A 23,081-nucleotide genomic window follows, 5' to 3' on the forward strand; every position below is an offset into this window, starting at 1 on the left:
TATATAAATTACAGTTCATAATCTGCCCTCTCAAGTACTTAAAGGGTGGAAACATGACATCAGTCTCATAAAGAAATATTTTTTTAACAAATTTATATACTCGTAGACCAATGAAAAACTAAAATAATGGTAAACAATTAGTATTTCTATAAGAAATTAGTAATCAATTCAATAAAAAATCAACTGATATTTATGAATTTACATTCTGACTGACGTCACTCCTCAATATTGGTTTACATTAACATATCATTGCTATGGCAAAAAATGTTCTGTTACTTCATTATAAATATATTTGTATTTCATCTGTTTTCTGGCTTAAGGATTATTACATTATTTATATTATTATAACGTAAGAAATGCGACACTTATTTTTAATTATTTAATACTATGTCAAATATTTAAAAAACAAAGCATTAGTAACGGGGGCAAACACAAAACAATTTCATATGTAACCGAGAACTGGAAAATTTATTCTCTAAAAGAAAGCACAATTATTTTTGAATACTGATATAAAAACAGACAAAGTTATTTCGGTAACGCAAGTTGATACATAAGTTTGAGAGAGACCGAATTAGTACAATATATTAAAGATACATATTACATATTACAATAAAGTGCTTCAATATAATAAATAATAGTTATTTACTATTAAAACACACAAACATAACTTTATTTGTTTCATAATAATTTGTAACAATTGTAAACAAATCATTGTGTAAGTGGCATTATTGTTTATAGTAACAAAACTTACTGAGTCGCATAGAAATTTGTAATAGCATATTTTAGTTTACCATTTCATTTTGGCACTTTATTCTGATGTTTCAATTAAAATGTTTCCAAAATATTTATAAAAGGAAAGAAAAAAAAAAAAAATCGTCCATTCAAATGCAACCTCTTTTCCAGTAATATGATTGCGAATTATCAGTGAGTTACTCTTAAGAGAGATTCATGGTAGATTAATAACCTTTAATTAAAATTTTGCTACAATTAAGTTGTTTTATTTAATTTTATTATAAGTAATGCTTTCACAGTTCCATAATTTGTTTGTTTACATTGGTACAAATTAAACTGAAACATTGCTACTTTATTCAATTATTATATATTACTATATATCCCACACATACTATACTAGAATCTTTAAATACATACAAATGCTTCAGGTATTGCGAAAGAACAAAAAATATCTTACAACATACGAGACTTTGTTACAATAAATTATTATAATTTATTCATAAATCTTAAAGTATAAAAACAAACGTAAACTGCGTAGTTTTGTTCAAGCGGCGAGTTAGAACTCCAAAAATTTCTTTGGTGAATATAATGAGTGTGAAGCTAGCGTGAACAAATATAGTACATTAGATTTATAAAAATGCCGTAGAATGTTATCCAGTGCAATGTCTAATGTTTTGAGTGATAAATTTAAGTCAAGTTAAACAAAAAAAAAAAATTATATATAATAGCGGCGGAAAAAGAAAAAAGGCCAAAGCATACATTCATGTATGAATAAATTCGCTATTAAACTAACAGGATACAAGAATACATGGTGGTAGGGAAGAGTAAATAAGAAAATTGTTCTATCCCTCGCTCATACACATAGTCATCTCGCTCTAACTAATTGTAATCAAATATGTCTATCTCAATCGTACCGCTCACTCCTTGCGAGGCTTTCTTTTCCTTTGACCATCACCGGCACCTTCTGTGTCTACATGTGCAGTTTTCTGGAGCAAAAATATTTTATTATTGATCTACATATTTATCAACGGAGTACACGTTCATACATATATTATTTGCAGTATATATTTTAATAACTCTGGTGTTATTTGTACACGTTATATTCATTTCACAAAAAAAAAAATATAACACTAGAATAGAAAATTGTGGCGAACCATTTTTTTCTTTTTAATGAATAGAAATAAAAGACCATCATAACATTGAATCAATCAGTTGAGTTCGCTTACCTCTTCAGGCTCCACATGTCCCTCGAGGCCTGTCTTGCTCCGCCTCGCTGTACTTCCCCCCTCTCCTTCCGCTTCACCCTCAGGAGACTCCCCCTCAACCTCGACTTCACCCTCAGACTGCTGTGGGTCGTCCTCTACGACTGCATCTGTCTTCTTGGTAATCGAATCCGTGTCCTATAGTAGAAATGAGGGGTTTGATAAATTGGCAAATATTTATATAAACTATATGAAAATAAATTCCAAAAGTTACTTTTATATAATATTTTTTTATATTTAAATGATTAACTACTACAATGTCGAACACATACACTTGTATTGTAAATTAGATTAAATACTAATTATGGGATTATCTTATATTTATTATAAAAAATCAAGTAAAATTTTACTTAAAGAAAATCCTTTTATTTATTAATCTAATTGATTAGCTTTTGGTTGAAGTTGACCAATTATTACCATAGATTATTCGAGATGATTTCGGTAGACTACAAATTACAATACTTACAGTCTTAGGCATGCAGCACATGTAGGCAACGAACCCGACGATCACGAAGCTGCCGACGATGACTACGCCGTACACCCACGGGTTCTCGCCGGAGTACTTCAGTACACGCTCCACCAGCGACTCCTGCACAATAGCCTACTGCTAGCACTATTCACTCGCACCACACTCGCAGTGTATTCTCTACAGACATAGCCTCTCAACGGATTTTAAATATTTTGAACATTAAATTATGAATTCTTTTTGACCAAATTGCAGCTAATCCAGCCAATCTCATTGACTAGTCACCCGTTAAAGGTTGACTGTTAAAGAACACGAAATCGCTGGCATACACAGATGCACTATCTATTACGTAACTAACATAATGAGATGGTATTGAATGTATAAAGATACATTCAATATACGAACACATACATTCAAGAATATAACTCTTCCATTATACGAACTTTTGATCCTCTATTAGTGTGAATAGCTGAGGAAAGTTAAGCATAATGGTCCTTGACGTATTGTATACGAACTTAAAAGACGCTCTTAATTTGACTCGTTTATTTGGCGGATTTTAGTTAAACATCAATTGAGGCAAATCCACACACTTGATTCGCACATAGTAATTGTGCCGCTCTTCCGTTGTTTTGTAAATAAGCGAATATAAAAAGGCGTTCATGTGTTGAAGATTTGTTGTTAGCAAAATAAACCGATTAATTAAAGCAACATCGCGTACAGGGTAAACTTGAAGTTCCGTCTAAGTGGTACGTCAACTACACTTGTACTACTACTACTACATAACTAGCATACAAATAGTCGTATGTCGAGCCACGCTGTCGTCTAAACGAGAATCGATTCGAATTCGAAAGTCGAAAAGTACTAGCCACGTTACGTTTGAACAAAACAAACTCCAAGTCTGGCATCTGGCACCTGGCACAAATAACGCAAACCCTCTCGTGGCCAAGTACGTTTGTCAGAGACGAGACGTGACCTGCGAGCGTCGTCGCAGGTACAGCACGTAGAGCGAGACGGGCAGCGCGCAGTACAGCGCGTACAGCGCCCACAGGCCGGGCCGGTACGACGTGGCGCGCAGCACCCGCCCCCACCACGTGCGCTACACACCTCACACTCTACCGCGCCCCGCGATCGGCCTCGTCGCGGTATAATACGTCAGTACACTCGCAGGTCTCATGCTTTAGTGCAACCCTTATTTTTAAGGATTGATTTGTGTACTTACGTAACGGTTTTTTTATATTTGACTTTCATTAAAAAAGTACGGTTTTCGAATCAAAATTGAAACAGCATAAATTCTTCGAGTGTACGAAAAATTGGAGAATACTTGAAAAACATCATTTTTATTTAACATGAAATTTGAATATTATATTTATTACATTTTGAACATTATATCTTCGTTATTAAGTTAAATATTCAACTGATTGACTGTTGATTATTTGATGTTATTGTAAATATTTGTTTATTTAAAAAAAAAAAAAAAAACCGGTTAAGCTGTCATTTACACGCGCTAAGTCTGAAGTGGTAGATAGTTAATAAAAGTCTTACAGAGTCACTAGTGAGCTTGGCCCGTTTGATAGCATAACTCTGCTTGGCCCATTCCTCGGCCACTCGCTCGTCGTCGGTGATTATGATATTGTCGAACAACAGCATCGGAGACATGGACCACAGCTCGAAGCCCACAGCATGCTAATGACGTGAAAATAATTGTTATAAAAATAATTGCCAATAGATAATTTATTTTAAAAATAACTTTAAGTAAACGTTTTATAGACAATTATAATAATCTGTTTACATTCCTAGTAGGATAATAGATTACATTCAAAGAGCGGTCATTTAATAGGATACCAGTTCAATACTTTTTCATTGTACCGTACTAGGTTTTCTTCGGCGATGGCGTATGTATAGTTCAATAGAACCACAAGAGGAGTAAAGCAACTTGGAAATTGAATTGATGCTATACAGTTGGTCTAGGTTTTGAATAATGTATGGTCATCACATTTTCCGCTAACCCGCATTGGAGCAGCGTGGTGGAATATGCTCCAAACCTTCTCCTCCAATTACGGGCTGCTAATGCTAATGCATTACAAAAATAGTCTCAATAATTTTGGGCACAGTTGTTATCCGGAATTTGATAGTAAAATTTAAGTGAATAGTACTGTTTTATATCTAGAGATGATTGATTATTAATAAATCAAGAGTCGCCTGTGAAAAAAAATTAGAGTAACAACCAAGTCTTATAAAATATTTCGTTCGGAATAGGCTATCGGCGTACAAACAATAGTAAATATACTCACGACGGGCGTCATGCGGAAGGGCGCGTCGTCGCGGAAGTAGTGCGGGTTGCGCACGCGGCGCGGCGCCCAGCGCCCGCGGTAGTTGGGGTTGGCCACCAGCGGCGCGCGCCACGGGCCCTGGGGGGCATTAGACGTTACGCTACGAGTGCGGTATGTACAAACTTTACTCGACACAAAAAACATTTCATAGTGGACGCATCCTCGAACGAGCGTCTCGCATATATTTTTGCCCTACCTACCGACTATAAATTTAAAATATAAATAAATAAATACACCACAATTAAAATTGACCAAATGGACTCATTGTTAAATGTTTTATTGTGTTTTGATACATTTAATTAATACTACTACACTATACCACCTGAACAAACTAATGTTTATTTTAAGAGTACTTTCATTCTTTTAATTGATTAACAAAAATATTGTAAACACATATGAAAGTATAAATAAATAAAAAAAAAACTGACACTACTGATCCTTATGTTAGATATATAGGTTAGATTAGTTAAACAAAAAAAGTAAAATTAAATTAATAACAAAAATATTGCACTTTTCCACTTTGAAATTCGAGGTATTACGAGGTAATATATGACGAACGTTTATATATCATTGGTTAAACTTTATTCTACCCGTAAGAAGTCATGACAAGCGGTACCTTGTAGTTCGGGTTGGGCACGGTGGGCGCGCTCCAAGGCCCGCAGCCGGCGGCGGCGGCGCAGGCCGGGTTGTCCACGAGCGGCGCCTCCCACTCGCCGTCCATCTCCTCGTCCCAGTCCGACGGCTTCTTGGCGTCGGGGTCTGTAATGAGTTCGTCACTGCATTAGCAACTTACACCGGTATACTGGTACCTACTGATGCACATTAAACAATGCGTCGATATCGATATCTCATGACATAATCAGTATACGGTTTTTTCTCTTCGTAATCAAATACGATAACAGGTATTCTGTAAGAAAAAACTCGAAACTAACCTCAGAACGCGAACGTAAAATGACAGAATGCGATATTGATTATAATACCTATAACATATATAAGATACAAATGTTTCACCGTAAGTCGGATGTCAACATTTCAAAGCGAATTGATCATTTACAGTCGAGAGTCATCAGCTCATCTGTCTTTACAGAATAAATAAAAGGTAGAAAAGGAGTGCAGCAATCACCGGGAATGGTCTCCGGCTCGTCCTCGAGCCAGCTGTCGGGCTTCACGGCGTTGGGGTCAACGATCTGCGCCGGCGCGTCCTCGTCCCAGTCGGCGGGCTTCGTTGCCGTCGGGTCCACGATCTGAGACGACATTTATTTTATTATATTATAATTGTAACTTCTATTACAGTTTATATTCATATGCTGTATTATATTTTATAATGTACTGTAGGTTACATATAAACATACATTTAATAATAAGAATAAAAAATCTAAAGTTACTGACCTTCTCCCTCTCATCCCAGTCCTCAGGTTTCTTGTCATCGGGGTCATCGATCTCCTCGGGCGGGTTGACGGGCGGCGTGAAGTCCTCCAACAGCGAGCCCGCGTTGGCCTCTTTGTTGTCGACCAGAATCGTGAATGTGTTGTCGGGCCGGACGATCAAGGTGTATAGATGTGGTTCCTTGTCCTTGTAGATATCGTCTAGACGTTGACTGAACATATTCATTATATTATTATACTTTTACAAACATTAATTTTAATATAGATATAAATCTATTTAAACATGACTTTTTATTATTCTTTCAATATACGTGAAGCAATGTAATAACATAACACACAAATCAAAATCAAAAAAGCCTTTAAACCTAATGGAGAATATTTTAAGTAAATGGTTCAACAACATTGAAGTCTTAGATTTTAGACAGCAAAAAAAAATATATAAATTAGATTATATTGTTTTTAAGTATGTACGTAGAGGGGCGCGCCTTCGTGAGACAATGGCGTACTAACGGAGTTTCACTACACGGCCTTTATTACAAATGTCATTTGACTACGATACTAACGTGGGCTTTTTGCTGTGCTTCTCCTCGATGGTCCCGTTCTTCGGGTTCACGTGTCTAAAGATGAAGTGCAGTTTATTGTCGTTGCCACACTTGTCAGGTCCAAACATGATGGTGTAGGGCGTCTGGTCGTGGAACTGTCGGAGGTCGGCCTTGGTGTTCATACCCCGAGAAAGCAGTTTGATGTACGCCCCACCACAGTTTTGCCCCTCCTGGAGAAATCAATAAGACTTTGATGTAAGTAGTAACAATAACACAACGTATGAAACTTTTTAGTTACATCGCAATTATAAATAGTAATATTAGACATAAATAAAAATAATAATAAGATAATAATAAGTATGTAAAGAAGTAAAAAATAAATTTCCTTGAGTCAGTATCCAAACTGCGGTCTTTACGTTGAGAACGAATACCAATCAGCTAATATAGAAAAACATCATCTGGTTCGATTATTATTATTGTTATAAATTACTTATTTAACCCTATTTATTACTTATAATTATTTATTTGTTTACATTCAAAGCTTGTACGACGCTACTACGACCTTGACAAAGTTATAATAATCATTTTATGAAAGTACATTAACACGCAGAAACTAATAATAACTTTTTAAACAAAGATCATAAAGCTCTTCCTACACTAATATTGGATTAGAGCCAGTTCCTGTCTTATCAAGGTTAACGATTCTTTGTAAACATTTTTGCAAATAAATATTTGCAAAGACATGAATAATTTCTTATAAAAAATAACAATCCAAAAATGTCTCACACTGTGTGGGGCAAAAACGTCCTTTGCTTCTAAGAAGCATACAAGTTTCATAACGATGTTTTAATTTTATTAAAATATTGAATTATTAAAAAGAGCATATTTAATACGTTGGATCAGAATGTCCATCGTTATATTCGCCTGAAAGCTCGTTAATTTTGATCTCATGTTTCAAACGAACAACTAATTGGCTTATCGGCTTTGGAACAGACGCTATAATAAAAAAAAATAATTAAAAAGTAGATAAATACGGCGAAATAAAATATTCATTTTTTAATTAATATACACTTGAGTTCATATTTGTAAATAAAATTGTCGCCCGCGGTTTCGCTAGCGTTTCAGGGGTTGATCGTCAGGGTTTATGTTAAATAAATAAGTAGCCTATCCCCTTTCTTGAACTACAAGCTTACTTCATACGAAATTTCATCAAATTCGGTTCAGTGATTTGGACGTGGAAAACAACAAACAGACAGATAGATAGACAGAGAGCTACTTCCGCTTTTATAACATTATTAAATTATATTTTGAGACACACCCAACATAATCATTGTTTGCAATAAGTCCTACATACAGAAGGGTTCTGATGAAGTTTATAGGTTTTGATATGAAATGGTAATCTATAACGTTTGAGCTTTATATATTTTATTACTTTTATAATTATCAGAAGGAATATACATTAGAGATTATTGATGACAATTATATTTACTTCCGTTGAATTTTGGATTATTTTTTTATAAACGCTTTAAAATTACACAACGGATTTTGATGCTGTTTTTTTAATAGATAGATTGATTCAAGGGGAAGGTTTATATGTATAATACATGCACAATATAATAGAGAAACACTGATAATTTTAGAGGTTTCTTAAGTGATGTCGTAAATAAACATATTTTTTGCGCTTACATTGCAAACGCGAGCTGAACCCTACGAGATAAATCAAAATAATGTACTACAGTATTGTACCCCTTAAAAAAGTCTACAAAAAAGGCCGGGATCGTATATGTTTATCTCTTAGGGATAACCAACCATAACCATTATTTATCCTTTACCTTTTACGAGAAATGATGGCTTATTTTTGATACGATTTTAAGAAATACAGCATTAATCCTTATCCAATTAAGTACCTTAAATACATTGTGCATTTAATATAGATCAATATGGCCCGTTACAGAATATCGAATATTTTCAAAGATATTTAGTTTTAAAATGCATGGACATAGCGGTTTGCATTGTCTAATGACTGAAAAATTGAACGTTGTAAGACATTCTGTAGTATATTTAGTATCAGCTTTGCACCCTTACGTAGCCGTGCCGGGTTGCTAGTAAAATAATAATTTAACTACGTTATTAAATAGCGATATATTTTTTTATACTTAAACAATATATATGCACATATATTATATTCCTTAACTAAATGGCGCGTGTTTGTTAAACAGAACGTTTGCAGTACAATTGTGAAAACCGTAACAATAATATTATTAGAAAATGGTTGTAAATTATATTTAAAGAAAAATGAAAAAAACGGAAATTACTACCTATATATAGCTATATATTATATAAATCTCCTGTATGTTTGTATGTAACAGAACTCCCCCTAATCGATTGGACCGAAATTTCTGTGTGCATTTGAATGTGTCTCTGTATAAGATAACTACCAGAAATTTGACATTGATAGAAGTTTTGAGTAGGAGGGTAGTACCCACTAACTCCCCCGTCCGGTGACGCTGAGGCCATTTGGGCCAACAGCTACCATCAATAAAAAAAAAAGATTTTGTATATATACGTGAACAAATATACGTGACTGTGTTACGGTTTAAAGCGTGAATTAGCGATTATAATTTAATATGCTCCTAATCTCTATTACGTAATATCGTAGAACCCGCTGTTAGTGACACATGGACGACATTAAAGGTGGTAATGTTTCACACATAGTTAAATAAGTACAAATATGTTTCATGATTTTCAAGCATTTTTCAAGTACAAATACTTTTCATAATTCGTTCATAAATTGATTCGGTGATTTAATTATTTGTTTTGATTAGTAGCTTTTAATTAAAATTTTATTGCTATAGGTATAGATAGTATAAGGTCCGTTGATAATAAAAGAATACCGACAACAAAGGCCAAAATATTTTTTAATTGTTTTAAGAAAGAAAAACACATAATCTGACACATACATAATTGTTATTATATTATAATGAAATTAAGAAAGACTCTTACTATTCTCTTAGAATTTACGTACTTAACGGACTGTCAGTTGATTATCTCGAAAACTATTTGACAGAAACATTTATATTAATCAAAATTGGAAGATTTTCATAAAGAGCTGTGAAATATTGCGAGGGTTAACCCTTTAAGAAAAATATGTTAGAAATTAATTATAAATTTAAAAAACTATATTAGTATTATAAGGCAAAATTGTAAAAAATGCATATTATTTATCGAAAAATAAACATTCTTAAAGAAAATCTATCTTACCTGCATCGTAACTTCATATTGAACAATCAATGGTTTTTCTTTGAACTCAAATGGTCTATCAAGTAACGCAGATATGGCTGCATGCTTTGCTTCCGTCGTAAGAACTAAGCCAAGATCATTTTTCAATATACGTCTTGAGGGTGTTTGTACCTGTATTAGCAGTTGAAATTAATATTAATATATAAAATAAAGGCATTAAAAATAAAGTGTGTAGAATAGCTTATTTCTCTATCAAATTATAAGTAAATTAGTAAAAGTTGATAATTTATATTGTAGAACAAATTATTTAGACTTGCAATTAATATATATCTCACCTCCCACTTGCCATCATACTTGGCAATGTTTTCATCCACACCCTGCTTCTTGGCCTCTGACTTGATCCATTTCTTCTTAAATGCAGTCACATCATCAAAATGTTCAGCCAAGTATATACTTTTGGAGTCTATCTTTGGACTCTGGTAATTATCTTCTATTGTCTAAAATATTTAACATGTTGTTTTAATAGGTAACTTAAGTACAATGGTACTTTAGCCATTATATTATGTGCTCTTTAGTTTTAAATAGATGTTTTGACTATATATGAGAAAAAATTCCTCACAGTTTGGAAAGGAAACATAATTGTGTTAATTTGTGCTGAAGGCAATATTCATTAAAATGTGATACATCATTATTGGTGATTTATAGTATAATAAAACCAATTTTTGACACTATGATATACTTTTGAAATAAATCCTATTGTAAACTTTGTTATCAGATTGTTACACTTAGATAGTTTATTTAGGTTATATTTATCATGCTTGAATAAAATATAATAAAATAAAGAACATTTTTATAGTTATGACTAGGCAAAGGAGCATTATTTAATTTTATAAATATGAAATAATGTAATATTTATTGTTAATAAAATTAATGAATTATAATTAAAAATAAATATTAATTACAATTAAGAACAAATTAATGTTCTTTTAACTGAAATAAATAGAAACAAAATTAAAATATTTGTGTTAAATACACATTGAACGTAAATAGGTCAAACATTGATAACTAACCTCTACGGTTACTTCATCATCAGAATCTTCACCGTCAGCATTTACGGACACTATAGTAAGCACCAATAAGGCACTTATTAACAGCCGTCGATAGTATAGAGCCATCTGAAAGAATCTTATTTATTACACAGAATATTAGCATAAACAGACCAGACCGCTGCCACGATAGATTATAATTAAATTACAAAAAGTAAACTGTAACGTACGTCAGTCCATTTTAAAATAAATGTATAGGACTCCGGATAGCGGATATCCTCAATAAAAACAAATAAAGCTAACTTCAATGTAGTGGCCGAAAGCTTTTTTGGACCCCAGCATAAATCACTTAAATGTTCGTGTAATTTATTGACTTATACGTACCTTTTTTTATAACAGTGCTACTAAAGCGCACATTAAATTACACTTTTAATTCAATTAAACTTGTCGACAGTAAAATCTTAATATACAATCTTTTGTCCAAACAATTATAACAATAATCCTATTGAGATTTTCGATATTCTCAATTCTCCTCTCTCGAGTCTCGTTCACTGAAATCTGAATTCTGAATTGACGAATTTTTGATTTGACGGTTCTATAACTTTTTTTTATCTACGGTTAATTTTCATTGGAGCACTTTACTAAAGCGACCAATCACAGACAAACAGTTGTCAACGGTTGTCAGGGCGGCGAATGACATTGTTTTTAATGTATAATATAATATACATAAAGATAATAACAAAATGTTGCAGTGGCGAGTGTGACTCGAGGATGTTTTTGCAATAAATAAATTTAAAGTAAAAGCTTATCTATGATATTTTTTATACACAAATATGAAATTCCATACAATACTTCTTATATATTAATAGCGTAAGCCGATTTATGTCCCAGTGATAATGGGATAATAGCTGCACATAAAAAATCGGTTATGCTCTCATTTTGAAGAGCTCCAGCCGTAAATGTGCAAAAAATTAAAGATAATTTTTAATTGCAATTTACTAAATAGTTACAATTTAACAAATAATTAATTTTAAAGTACTGACCGGTTAGAGAGCAGTACTCCCACTGTATAAGAAGAAAATGAAAAACGTAAACAAAATTAAAGTAAATTGTTATAAACAAAGTTTGTTTATTATTATACTAATAAAATAGTATAATAATAAATACTATTTAACACTAAAAATTTTATTCAAAAAAGATTTCACCAAATTGGCGCCAAATGTAGATGTAGACTTTACCACCAGACCAGTTTACAATGAAATTCCTAAAAAACTCTTTTGAATAAACGCAATGTTTCGCGGGAGATCCACTAGTTTAAAGTTTTGTATTATTATTTGTTGTTACTATTTAGGTATACATGTGAGCGCTTTTGTTGGGTAAAATATTTATATATCCTTTGCACATATTTATTAATATATGTATATTCATAATATATAATATTTGTTTACGTATATATTAGTAAAAGTTTTTAAATTATTTTACTTTTTATTATTATTGAATCCATAATCAATGTTCAAATAAACCAATTCGTAAAGTTGACATAATTTTAAAATGTATATAAATATTTTGGCTAATAATTGTTTATGTTGTTGATCGTTTTAGTTCATCAGTTTGTCTGAGTTCATAGTTATCAAATGTTATCATAATAACATAGGACTGATAGTAATTCAGCTACTAAATAGTAATGTAATATAGCTATAGCTCTATAATAATTTTGTAAACAGTTCAAAAAAGCGTCTCAAAAATCGTTTCAGACTACGATACCAATTAATTAATTATAATTAACTATTATAAGAAAAAAAATCATAATTTATACATATATTAGTAAAAGAACACCTAATTTTATTTTAAAATTTGCCCTATTTTATTTTATAAAATCTAAAAAAAAAAATGAATTAAATTCTTCAAAGCCAGCGTTTTAAGTAAGACAAAACACGAAAGCATTACGATTTTTGGACTAGCTGAAACTAAATTGTATATGTCAAATGTCAATGTCATTATGTCAGTCAAATAGTCTTCAGTCAACCCAATTACAAATTCACAATCAGGTTTCCAAAACAGTGAGCATATATGTATTATCTATGACAGTGAGTGAACTAAAATTCCAAAGGGAATTTGTATCGTATAAATAGTGGTATTTACTGTTTGAAGTACTTTTTATTTAATATCCATAATGCCGCAGATAATTTGAAATTTAAATGCTTGTCTTTATTATTAAAGATATATAAACTGTTTTATATAGAATAAGGTAAATTATAATAATAATAATTTTTGTTCCGGTGTTTTCTCAATCAATGTTTAACAATAATCATCCATATAATTCTCACTAACATTTCTCAGTTATCCAAAACTACTTTTAATATGTAATCTTATCATAAAGCAGTTCACTAAGTCCGCCGAAACGCTAATTTAAATACAATGTTTTACTATCTAATATTGATAATATATCAAATAAAAATCTAAGTTATCAATTACTAAATGTTATATTATTTTCCAATCGCTAGACCAGAGTTATAGATATATAAGTTGACATTAAAATGTAGATGTGTAATTTTTTGCTTGCAGAATAGACATATGATAGTGATGAGGCGATACTTTTTTAGAATCTTGAGGCTTCGTAACCTTTTAGCCATCACATCATTAGTTATATTATTGTACTTAGTCAAAAACATCACTGAAATTAAATCAATAGCAGATGTTGCCAAACCAGTGCAAGAATCTTTACAAAACATTTTACAGAAGGAAAATGATGAAGAATACTTTGTGCCAACCAGCTTAAAGGTGTTTTTATAAAAATATATTAATCTAAAAAAATAAACATATTTTATAAATGTAAAGATAAGTGTATTAAAATATAAATAAAGTATCTGTTACCCACACACATCACGGGGAAAAAAGGGAAGTATCAATAAAAGTTAAAAAATATATAGCTAATAATTATGTACAGACGATTCTATGGCAGTTTGTCTTAGTCTCATACCAGTAAATCTAGTAGTTTCAGTAGTTTTCATGTGATTGATGCAGATAGAAAAAAACATTTTCATTGCATATATGCAGATTTAAAATACAACAATGAAATTAAATGGTTTTCAAATAAAACACTTATTAATATTTTATATTTATTTCGAAAACTTTTATTTTTCAGAAAATTGATTGGCATAATTATCAACAAATTGATTATGAAAGAAAACGAGTTGGTGAGTTTTGAAATATGTCATTCTTTATGTCATTTGAATTGTGATGAAAATTTTCCTAAATCTGCCATTTTAAAGTCTGGTTATTATAAATAATTTAATTCATTTATCAACCCACAATTTATAATATTGGATCATATGAACTAAAAAGAAGAATTATGTTATATAGCTTTATGAAAGAAGAATACAACACATTGTCATATTATAATTATAATAATATTAGTAGATTAGTTGGTACTGAGTAGAAGTAAAAGGTAAAGCTGAAGAAAACAGATATACCATGTTTTAAATTTAAATTTATAGGTATCGGAGAACATGGTCTACCAGCTCATCTCCCACAGAAAGATTCTGCAATAGAGAAGGAACTTTATTCTGTAAATGGATTCAATGGTGCCCTTAGTGACAAGATACCTCTTAATCGCTCTCTACCAGATATACGTCATCAAGGTTGCCACAAGAGAATGTATATAGAATCGTTACCTACAATTAGTGTTGTTGTGCCTTTTCATAATGAACACTGGAGTACATTGCTCAGAACTGCATACAGTGTACTCAACAGATCACCAACATTTTTAATAAAGGAAGTATTTCTAGTTGATGATGCCAGTACTAAAGGTATATTTGATGTTTCTAAATAATTTTGTTGTTATATTGAAATTCAGTTTTCTTATACAAAGTATATTAAATTGTTTTTGATTGATTGATTCACTTTAATGTTCTTCTCATAAAATAGTGTTTTTCTTTTTTTATAAATTTGTGACTTTGCAGACTTTCTCGGAAAAAAGTTAGACGATTATGTATCGAAACACTTGCCTAAAGTTAAAGTTATCCGTTTGGAAAACCGTAGTGGATTAATCGCTGCAAGATTAGCCGGAGCTAAGCAGGCGAGTGCCGATGTTCTGGTGTTTTTGGACTCTCACACTGAAGCTAATGTCAACTGGCTACCACCCTTGCTAGGTAATTATTATATTCAAACTACCCTCCATATGTTGCCGCACAAACGCACAAAGTTTTTCGGTTTTTGACACAATTAAGATATTTAATTTTAAGTTAAGGTCAATCCCGCATCGCCCATACGATATGTGTGTGTCGCAGAGCCGATCGCGATGAACTACCGCACAGTGGTGTGTCCGTTCATCGACGTGGTGGCGTTCGACACGTTCGAGTACCGCGCGCAGGACGAGGGCGCCCGCGGGGCCTTCGACTGGGAGCTGTTCTACAAGCGCCTGCCCGTGCTGCCGCAGGACCTGCAGCACATGCCGGAGCCCTTCGAGTCGGTATCTCCTGTCTCATACGAGCATTGAGCGACTATTATCTTTGTGCTATAATTATATGGCCCACCTGATGGTAACTAATACCCATCAACCATAGACAATGATCTTGTAATAAATATCAGCCATTCCATCTACAGCCTACGTGCCACCGACCTTAAAAAACCAAGATGTTATGTCCCTTGCGTCTGTAGTTACAATGGCTCACTCGCTAAAACCGGATCATAAAATACTCTGTAGGACTGTTTGGCGGTGGAATATCTAATGAGTAAGCACCAAGGAATTTGAAGAGTTTAGCGATTAAGTGCTTCGTGTCAATCTTTTATCATAATCGTTAAAAAGCGTTAACCGTTAACGTTTCCCAATGCGGCATGCGGGCCGCGGAGCGTGTAGCGGAGCGTGTAGCACAAGCGAGTGGTTCGCAGGAGCCCGGTGATGGCGGGCGGGCTGTTCGCGATCTCGCGCGTGTTCTTCTGGGAGCTCGGCGGGTACGACGCCGGCCTCGACATCTGGGGCGGGGAGCAGTACGAGCTCAGCTTCAAGGTCAGCCTCCGTATACATATCGTCATTCCCTTGCTCTTGTCCCATTTATATGGGAATTGAACATTTACTTTACGTAAACTTTCTATGAAATGCTTTTTGATTAAATAATCTCTAGTAAATACTCGCTATAAAAAAATAACTTTTTTAGTTAAAGCGCATACATTTTTCATATAACTAATTAATAATTTCTTATTGGAAATTATACGGAAGTGACTAACTACTGAAATAGAAATATCTAGAACTTAAAAATATGTGTTGGTCTGTTTTAAACTAATTGACACTTACGCCTTTACCTGTAGATGTCGTTTAGGGGGTGATTCGTTCAGCAAGCTGTGTCTTGTTGCGAAATGAATGGTGACTGAAAGAGACAAGCACTTTCGTCGAAGTTTAAGTTATGAATTGTCTCTTATTTTTTTTGGATTTTCATAACTACGTAAGAAACATTATGTTTCAAACTGTTTGAAATAATACATTGTAAATAATCAGATCTGGCAGTGCGGGGGTCGCATGCTGGACGCGCCGTGTTCCCGGGTGGGACACATCTACCGCAAGTTCGCGCCCTTCCCGAACCCCGGACACGGAGATTTCGTGGGACGGGTGAGAATTTACCTTTTAACCTGTGAAAATATCTTAAGTATATTTTATGTATAGAAAGTTTTTATAAATGTGTAACGTTACTTTTATATTACGTTGTAATTACATTAGTTGGCTCCTGTATTCTGTTAATAGCAAGCTAAGTTTTACGGTATTTAATTTATTCTAGTAGATCTTAAAAAGCACTTTTGAATCGCCATTTTCCACAATTATAGTAAACGTAAAGTTAAAATCGGCTCGGAATGTTTCAACTGCGAAGAACCGACAAGAAATTCATTGGTTACTAAGGTAGTGTCGATATATTTACTTTGTTTATACATATGAGAGATACTTCTCGCATCAGTTTCCGCATAGACACATGATTAAATGAAAAAATATATGTTTGGAAGTATTCAATCTAGACCATTGATCAATTTTATAAAAAAATATGTTTAAAACGAATTTTCTATGTAAAACCAATAATTTTATGTGATTTTGGAGCCCTTCCTTGATGAAAGTAGACTACAGTTGTGCGCATCTGAACATATGTAGACTTGGACCATGTTGTATAGAAATTAAATCAACCCACACAGCTTTAATAAAAGTTGTTGTTTGATAAACATTTTTGTCTATAATTTTAAATACATCGAAGTTTATTTTACATGTTTGTTTTTAAACAAATTTAAATTTTATAAAATTTAAAAAGTGCATGTTCGAGTTTGTACATTTCTGTACAACAATGTCCACTGATATTCAGTACAGCTACAATGGCACACGTGGAAGTTGAAATGTCGACGTAAACAGAATTACAGACGCGTGGCCGAGGTGTGGATGGACGAATACGCGCAGTACCTGTACCGCCGCCGCCCGCACTACTTGCGCATCGAGCCCGGAGACCTCACCCGGCAGAAGGCACTACGGCAGAAGCTGCACTGCAAATCATTCCGCTGGTTCATGACGCAGGTTGTTAAACTTTAAGTTGTGCCGACAGGGCACGGATTATTTCGCCAATGTCACGTAGTATGGAGAAGACACGAATGAGATTGATCGGTACGGTTGACATAACAAACTCAATTCTCAAGTATAGTATAAGCAATTTTCTTGTTAATCCTTAACCTAGAACAACAAAAACATTACGAGTTAATAATAAGAAAAATTTAAAATAATTGTTTGTAAACTAAACTATATATAATAAAATATAACACTCAATTGATTAAACGATGTTATCAATTTCAAAGGATATGTCATTCCTTTATTACTCTACCGTCGCGAGTCTCGCTAACCTAACGGCTAACTATTGGTCATTATTATATTTATATAATTAATGCGTCTAATTCGAAGATTCTATAAATTATCATTTGGTCGGTGGTGAAGGATTTTATCGTGGTGAAACCTTCTATAGAGTTTTTTTTTGTAAAGATCAGAAGAGAAGTTTCCTGCCCAAAATCGGGACATTTCCGTGCTTTACTCTATAGTCGGCATAAAGATCTTTTGTAATTATGAAATAATGATTATATTGTAATGACTTATTATTTATGCAATAAACCTTTCAATTTACAATTGAATATGGGTGAAGGGAAATTTATAATTAATTGTTTTTGCAGGTTGCTTTTGATCTGACTGCGAAATATCCGCCGATCGAGCCGAATCCCTTTGCAGAGGGACAGGTGAGTTATTCCTCATTTTCTCTTAGTGATGTGCTGGATTTTCGTATATCTGTATGCGAGGGAGAAAAAAAGATTTCTATCCGTATTGGTTACATTATGACGGATCTTTTACATTACTAAGGCTTCTATGAAATACCATTAAATTCCATTTATAACATTTTCATGGTTAATACCAAATAATACTTATATTGCTAAAATAAAATAAGTTATAATATAAGGTACTACTCAAACTATTTTTATAATGAGATCAAACTATTATTGTTATAATAATTCGATTCCATTCCATGTCATTCCTGGTGTTTCTCGTAGTTTTATTTAGTTCAGGGATGTCCGGCCCAGATAATTTTCCGTTCTGTTAAAGTACTATCTTAATTTCTGGGCCGTAAAAAGTATTTTAAATTTATGGTAACAAATATAGGAATTAACAATAGATCATCCAAAATTTTTTAAAACTTGTAAAAGGCTGCTGATATTTAAAAAGACATCGTTAATGTACTTAAGGTGGCCAAAAAAGTTATGTTCTTCAAAATTTTTTGATACATTCTATTGTAAAGGGACTAAACCTTTGTATAGTATTTCTATTTTTGTTTGTAGTACTTGTTAAATATTTGGCTATATATTGCTATTTGGAAATACAAAGGATTTCAAAATCCGGCATAAGGGCTCTTAAGTGAAAACGTAGAGTCGATGAATGCGAACGTTTCCGGCGCGCCGCAGATCCGGCCGGCGCAGCAGGCGGCGCTCTGCGTGGACGCGCACCGCGGCGCGCAGCTGGACGCGCTGCAGCTCAAGGCCTGCACGCGCGCCGCCGCCGCCGAGCAGGACTTCGTGCTCTCCTGGCACAAGGACGTGCGGTGAGCCGCCCGCCCGCCGCTATCTGTGTGTGTGTGTGTGTGTGTGTGTGTCGATGTGCCCGAGATCGGGATAGATTTCGGCGCGTGTTTCTGTGCTACCCACATTCGATTCGGTTCTTGAATATGGAAATCGACGAATACTAACTGCACTATTCTTTATCGTCTATTTGATCGTTTATCGAGTAATATGCCTCAAAGTTTTCTTGGCATGTGATTTAAATTTATTATTTGGAATAGTCGAGTCGAGATGGCCCAGTGGTTAGAACGCGTGCATCTTAACCGATGATTTCGGGTTCAAACCCAGGCAGGCACCACTGAAATTTCATGTGCTTAATTTGTGTTTATAATTCATCTCGTGCTCGGCGGTGAAGGAAAACATCGTGAGGAAACCTGCATATGTCTAATTTCAACGAAATTCTGCCACATGTGTATTCCGCCAACCCGCATTGGAGCAGCTTGGTGGAATATGCTTCAAACCTTCTCCTCAATGGAGAAGGTTTGGAGCATATTTGCCTTTATCCCAGCAGTGGGACATTTACGGGCTGCTAATGCTAATGCTAATTTGGAATAGCTGACCTTGTCCTAGAGAATGAGTTGAGACGGAAGCCTATTGTTACAAGTTTCACTGTACTACCAAAATAATCAATATTATTATGGATATAGATAAATATTGTTTTAAATATACTGTAACACCATCGTAAGTAGACTCAGCCAAAAACATCCCGAAGGGAGTCTCGAGCACGATATTTTTTGCGAATGAAAATATTTTCTTTAACTGCAGCATTACCCCAAAGTAATACACTACAGAACATGATACTATTAAAATATCCAAAATATATTAATCGAACAGTATCACTATCAAACGGCTGTCTATCTTCCTAATCATGAATTTTGGGAAGCTGAGGGTAACAATGACCATCATAACCAACACTGTTTTAAAGTAGGCTGAAAATGATGATGGCAATAATAATTTCACCTTAATTGGTGTGAGCTATGTGCAGTAATTTAATGAGACTATCTTTATATGAAACTTACAATATATACCTTATAGAGGTGCTCGTGACGAAAATTACTTCATATACAGAAATTATAAACCTAAAATAATATTGTTGTACTTTTGTTTGAACATAGTTTTCGTATTTTACTTAAATACAAAAAAAATAATAATTCTAGGTCCAAGAGTAGAAACATGTGCTGGGATGTGCCGGATTCTTCTCCCAAGAGTCCAATACTTCTTTACAGCTGCCATCTTGGTGGAGGAAATCAATTATGGAGATATCACCCGGTGAGAATTATAAAAATCAATATAGTCATATAATATATTGTGTGAAATCCCATGTGGATTATAATAATAACAAAAAGTAAGTTTAAATCATTTTATATAAAATCTTATACAATAAAAATAGAAAGGGAGAAAGAGAAGGGGTGATCGCCTGGGGTGACATAACTTACGTGACGATTTCTTCCAGTTCACTCTGTTGTAAATCCGTAAAAGAATTTTGTTCCAATATTTTTTTGAATTATATATAATTGCTTATTTTAGGATACGAAACGCTTAAAACACGGCACCAACGACAACTGCCTCGACTGGGACCCGCCCACGCGCGCTCTGTACATTAAACCCTGCGATGACTCCTCCCGCACTCAAGAGTGGATCATAGACAACGTGGACAACGAGATGCTGGACAAGTGGGACAGCATCGCGAAACGAGTCACTGGACCGGTTGAGACGTACAATGAGTAAATAATTTTTTGCCTTTTTTAATCACTTAGGTGAAAACAATCAGTTAATTTATAAATCATATCGAAACATAACGCTTACTGAATACAAGCAGAAACATTAATTGTAAACGTTTATACTAGATTATCAGTATGATTTATAAGTTCCTCCAAGTTTTGTCTACTGCCAGTAGCATGCACTAACTAGAATTTATTTTAGATAGATAAAGATTCTTCTATACTATATTCCGGTGGAAGGACGAGTGAAAATAAACAAACGTATTCCATACGATTTGATATACTACCAACAGTTCTTGATTTATATTCATAGTATAACTGTTTTCCACACAACTATGATATTGATTTTATTATTAGAATCAATAATGAATGTCATTGAATTTTGAGTAGTTATATAAAGTTCAAGGTCAAAGTTTTTTATGTTTACTCCTCCAGCCATTGGAATCGACTGTACATTCGACTGTTAAAACGTTTAACGAATATAATATTTTTTATATGTAAAAGGCCGCGTTTGGAATGTATATTTTGAATTTATATTTTAAAAGACTATTTGTATCGTTATTTCGACATGCCCATTCCGTTCATCGTTCAATATTATAATTACATACATTATAAAAACACATATATGTATTTAATAAAACTACATACATTTTGTTTATTATTCGAATGTACTTAAAAGCTAAAAAGAGATTAATGACCTTATTCTATTTTAATCAAATTATATAGATATAGATAGATGTAGATATTAAGAAGATTTTGTCAATATACGTAGATTTTTTTATGCCTTGTTAGTATCTAATGACATTAGGAAGCATATAAAATTTATATTGATTGATTATTTGATAAAAAAACCGATCTCGAAACGGCTATAATTTAATATAAATTAATTAAAATGTGGAATTCTAAAGTCAATTTGTTAGTTACTAGTGTTTTGCTAATATGACGGCGTGATATTTATTTATTAATATAGAATAAAAATAAAAACAATGTGTTTTATATTGGCTTTTTTTATAGACAATATATAGTGGTTAGGTGAATAATTTAAAAATTAATCCCGAATATTTTAAAACACCTTGTATATCCAAAACTTTGATTATTAACCTTTTATTGGTAATCATTTTTAGCACAGTAATTATTATGTATAACTGAATTCCTGTTGTTGCAACAATATTTTTATACTAGTTTTTTAATTAGTCAAGGGTGTCCAAAGTCCTTGAGGCAGTTTTGCGTTGTCTTTGTTAATAGAGGATCATTGTTAAGTTGTGGTAGTTGGGATAATATATTTAGTAAATTTTGAAATAAAAGAAAACTGTAAACTATTGGTTTAAAGATAAATTGTTAGTATGACGTGGCCCGTGTGAATCTGCGTCTTTTAATTTCGTTTGACATCCCTAATTTATTTATAATATAGAAAATATGAAATGAAAATTACATAATATAATTTATTTACAAAATGTTTATATATTTTATTGTATGAATACCAAATTATTATCTTTTAATACAACACTAAACTATTTGGATTTATGAACACTACTACTGTAGATATTTTTTTATAGATTAGTATTTTAAATAATAAATAAAAAAGTATAAATTAATGAGTAATAAGTTTTACTTTAGATGTACTCGTAACTGTAGGACGTAAATATAGAGATGTGTATTTTTATATATTTGGTTTTATTAGACAATTTAGTGTGTTTTAGTCTCGAGATTGAATATGCATAAAAAGTGCTTGACACTAGTTAAAAGAAATTTTTATATTTTATAAGCCTTAAAGATATTAGTATATTTTAATATTTTACTGATATGAAATATTTAAAAAGACAATTTTATATGAATACATTATGCCTGTTGCGTTAAAGAGTAATATGTTATATTTAAAATATAAACATATCATTATTTATATGTAAGCATTTAAAAAAATTAAATAAATTATTTTGAATAAAACCTCTTTGAATTTCATGCCGGCTAAGACTATTTTTTTGTTACCTGTACTAAATATTGCACAAGGTTGAGATATGAAGTATAGGAGGCGGTTCTAGCATGTTATAAAGTATTTCAGGAAGCCTTCTCTTCCATAATCATTATAAGTTTTAAATGCAAGAAATTGATATGAATTTTAATAAACTTAAGTAAACAAAAGATAACTTTAAAGAAACAAAAAATCCCTTATAAACATTTTTTGTTGGCTGTGTATATGGATTTGTGTGTCTGTGTTCATTATGACGTTCAAAGATTTTGT

General features: G+C 32.8%; 2 protein-coding genes across 5 annotated transcripts; one reads left to right on the plus strand and one right to left on the minus strand.

The window, feature by feature from the left end:
* Positions 1–1,460: 1,460 nt before the first annotated feature.
* LOC125077548 (calnexin-like) lies at positions 1,461–11,572 on the minus strand. Of its 3 annotated transcripts, none has more exons than XM_047689468.1 (13): positions 11,388–11,572; positions 11,028–11,132; positions 10,293–10,454; positions 9,979–10,128; positions 6,739–6,947; positions 6,180–6,387; positions 5,914–6,034; positions 5,407–5,549; positions 4,752–4,868; positions 4,003–4,143; positions 2,461–2,583; positions 1,959–2,132; positions 1,461–1,718 (listed from the first exon to the last, which is right to left on the minus strand). In XM_047689468.1, the coding sequence occupies exons 2-13, from the start codon at positions 11,130–11,132 to the stop codon at positions 1,650–1,652; spliced, it is 1,722 nt and encodes a 573-aa protein (XP_047545424.1). In that variant the 5' UTR covers positions 11,388–11,572; the 3' UTR covers positions 1,461–1,649. The 3 variants fall into 3 exon arrangements, with proteins under 3 accessions (XP_047545424.1, XP_047545425.1, XP_047545426.1); XM_047689469.1 differs by having other exon boundaries at positions 11,028–11,142; XM_047689470.1 differs by lacking the exons at positions 1,461–1,718; positions 1,959–2,132; positions 2,461–2,583 and adding an exon at positions 2,614–3,556.
* Positions 11,573–13,040: 1,468 nt separating this feature from the next.
* LOC125077547 (N-acetylgalactosaminyltransferase 6) lies at positions 13,041–22,689 on the plus strand. Of its 2 annotated transcripts, none has more exons than XM_047689466.1 (13): positions 13,041–13,251; positions 13,569–13,784; positions 14,149–14,200; positions 14,501–14,812; positions 14,966–15,154; positions 15,293–15,470; positions 15,894–16,011; positions 16,498–16,608; positions 17,389–17,547; positions 18,189–18,251; positions 18,969–19,105; positions 20,279–20,390; positions 20,649–22,689. In XM_047689466.1, exons 2-13 carry the CDS (start codon positions 13,578–13,580, stop codon positions 20,847–20,849), a joined length of 1,839 nt encoding a protein of 612 aa, XP_047545422.1. In that variant the 5' UTR covers positions 13,041–13,251; positions 13,569–13,577; the 3' UTR covers positions 20,850–22,689. The 2 variants fall into 2 exon arrangements, with proteins under 2 accessions (XP_047545422.1, XP_047545423.1); XM_047689467.1 differs by having other exon boundaries at positions 13,041–13,137.
* The last annotated feature ends 392 nt before the right edge of the window (positions 22,690–23,081 follow it).

This window comes from Vanessa atalanta, chromosome 4, assembly GCF_905147765.1.
Source record: "Vanessa atalanta chromosome 4, ilVanAtal1.2, whole genome shotgun sequence".
In the NCBI taxonomy this organism is placed as follows: Eukaryota; Metazoa; Arthropoda; class Insecta; order Lepidoptera; family Nymphalidae; genus Vanessa; species Vanessa atalanta.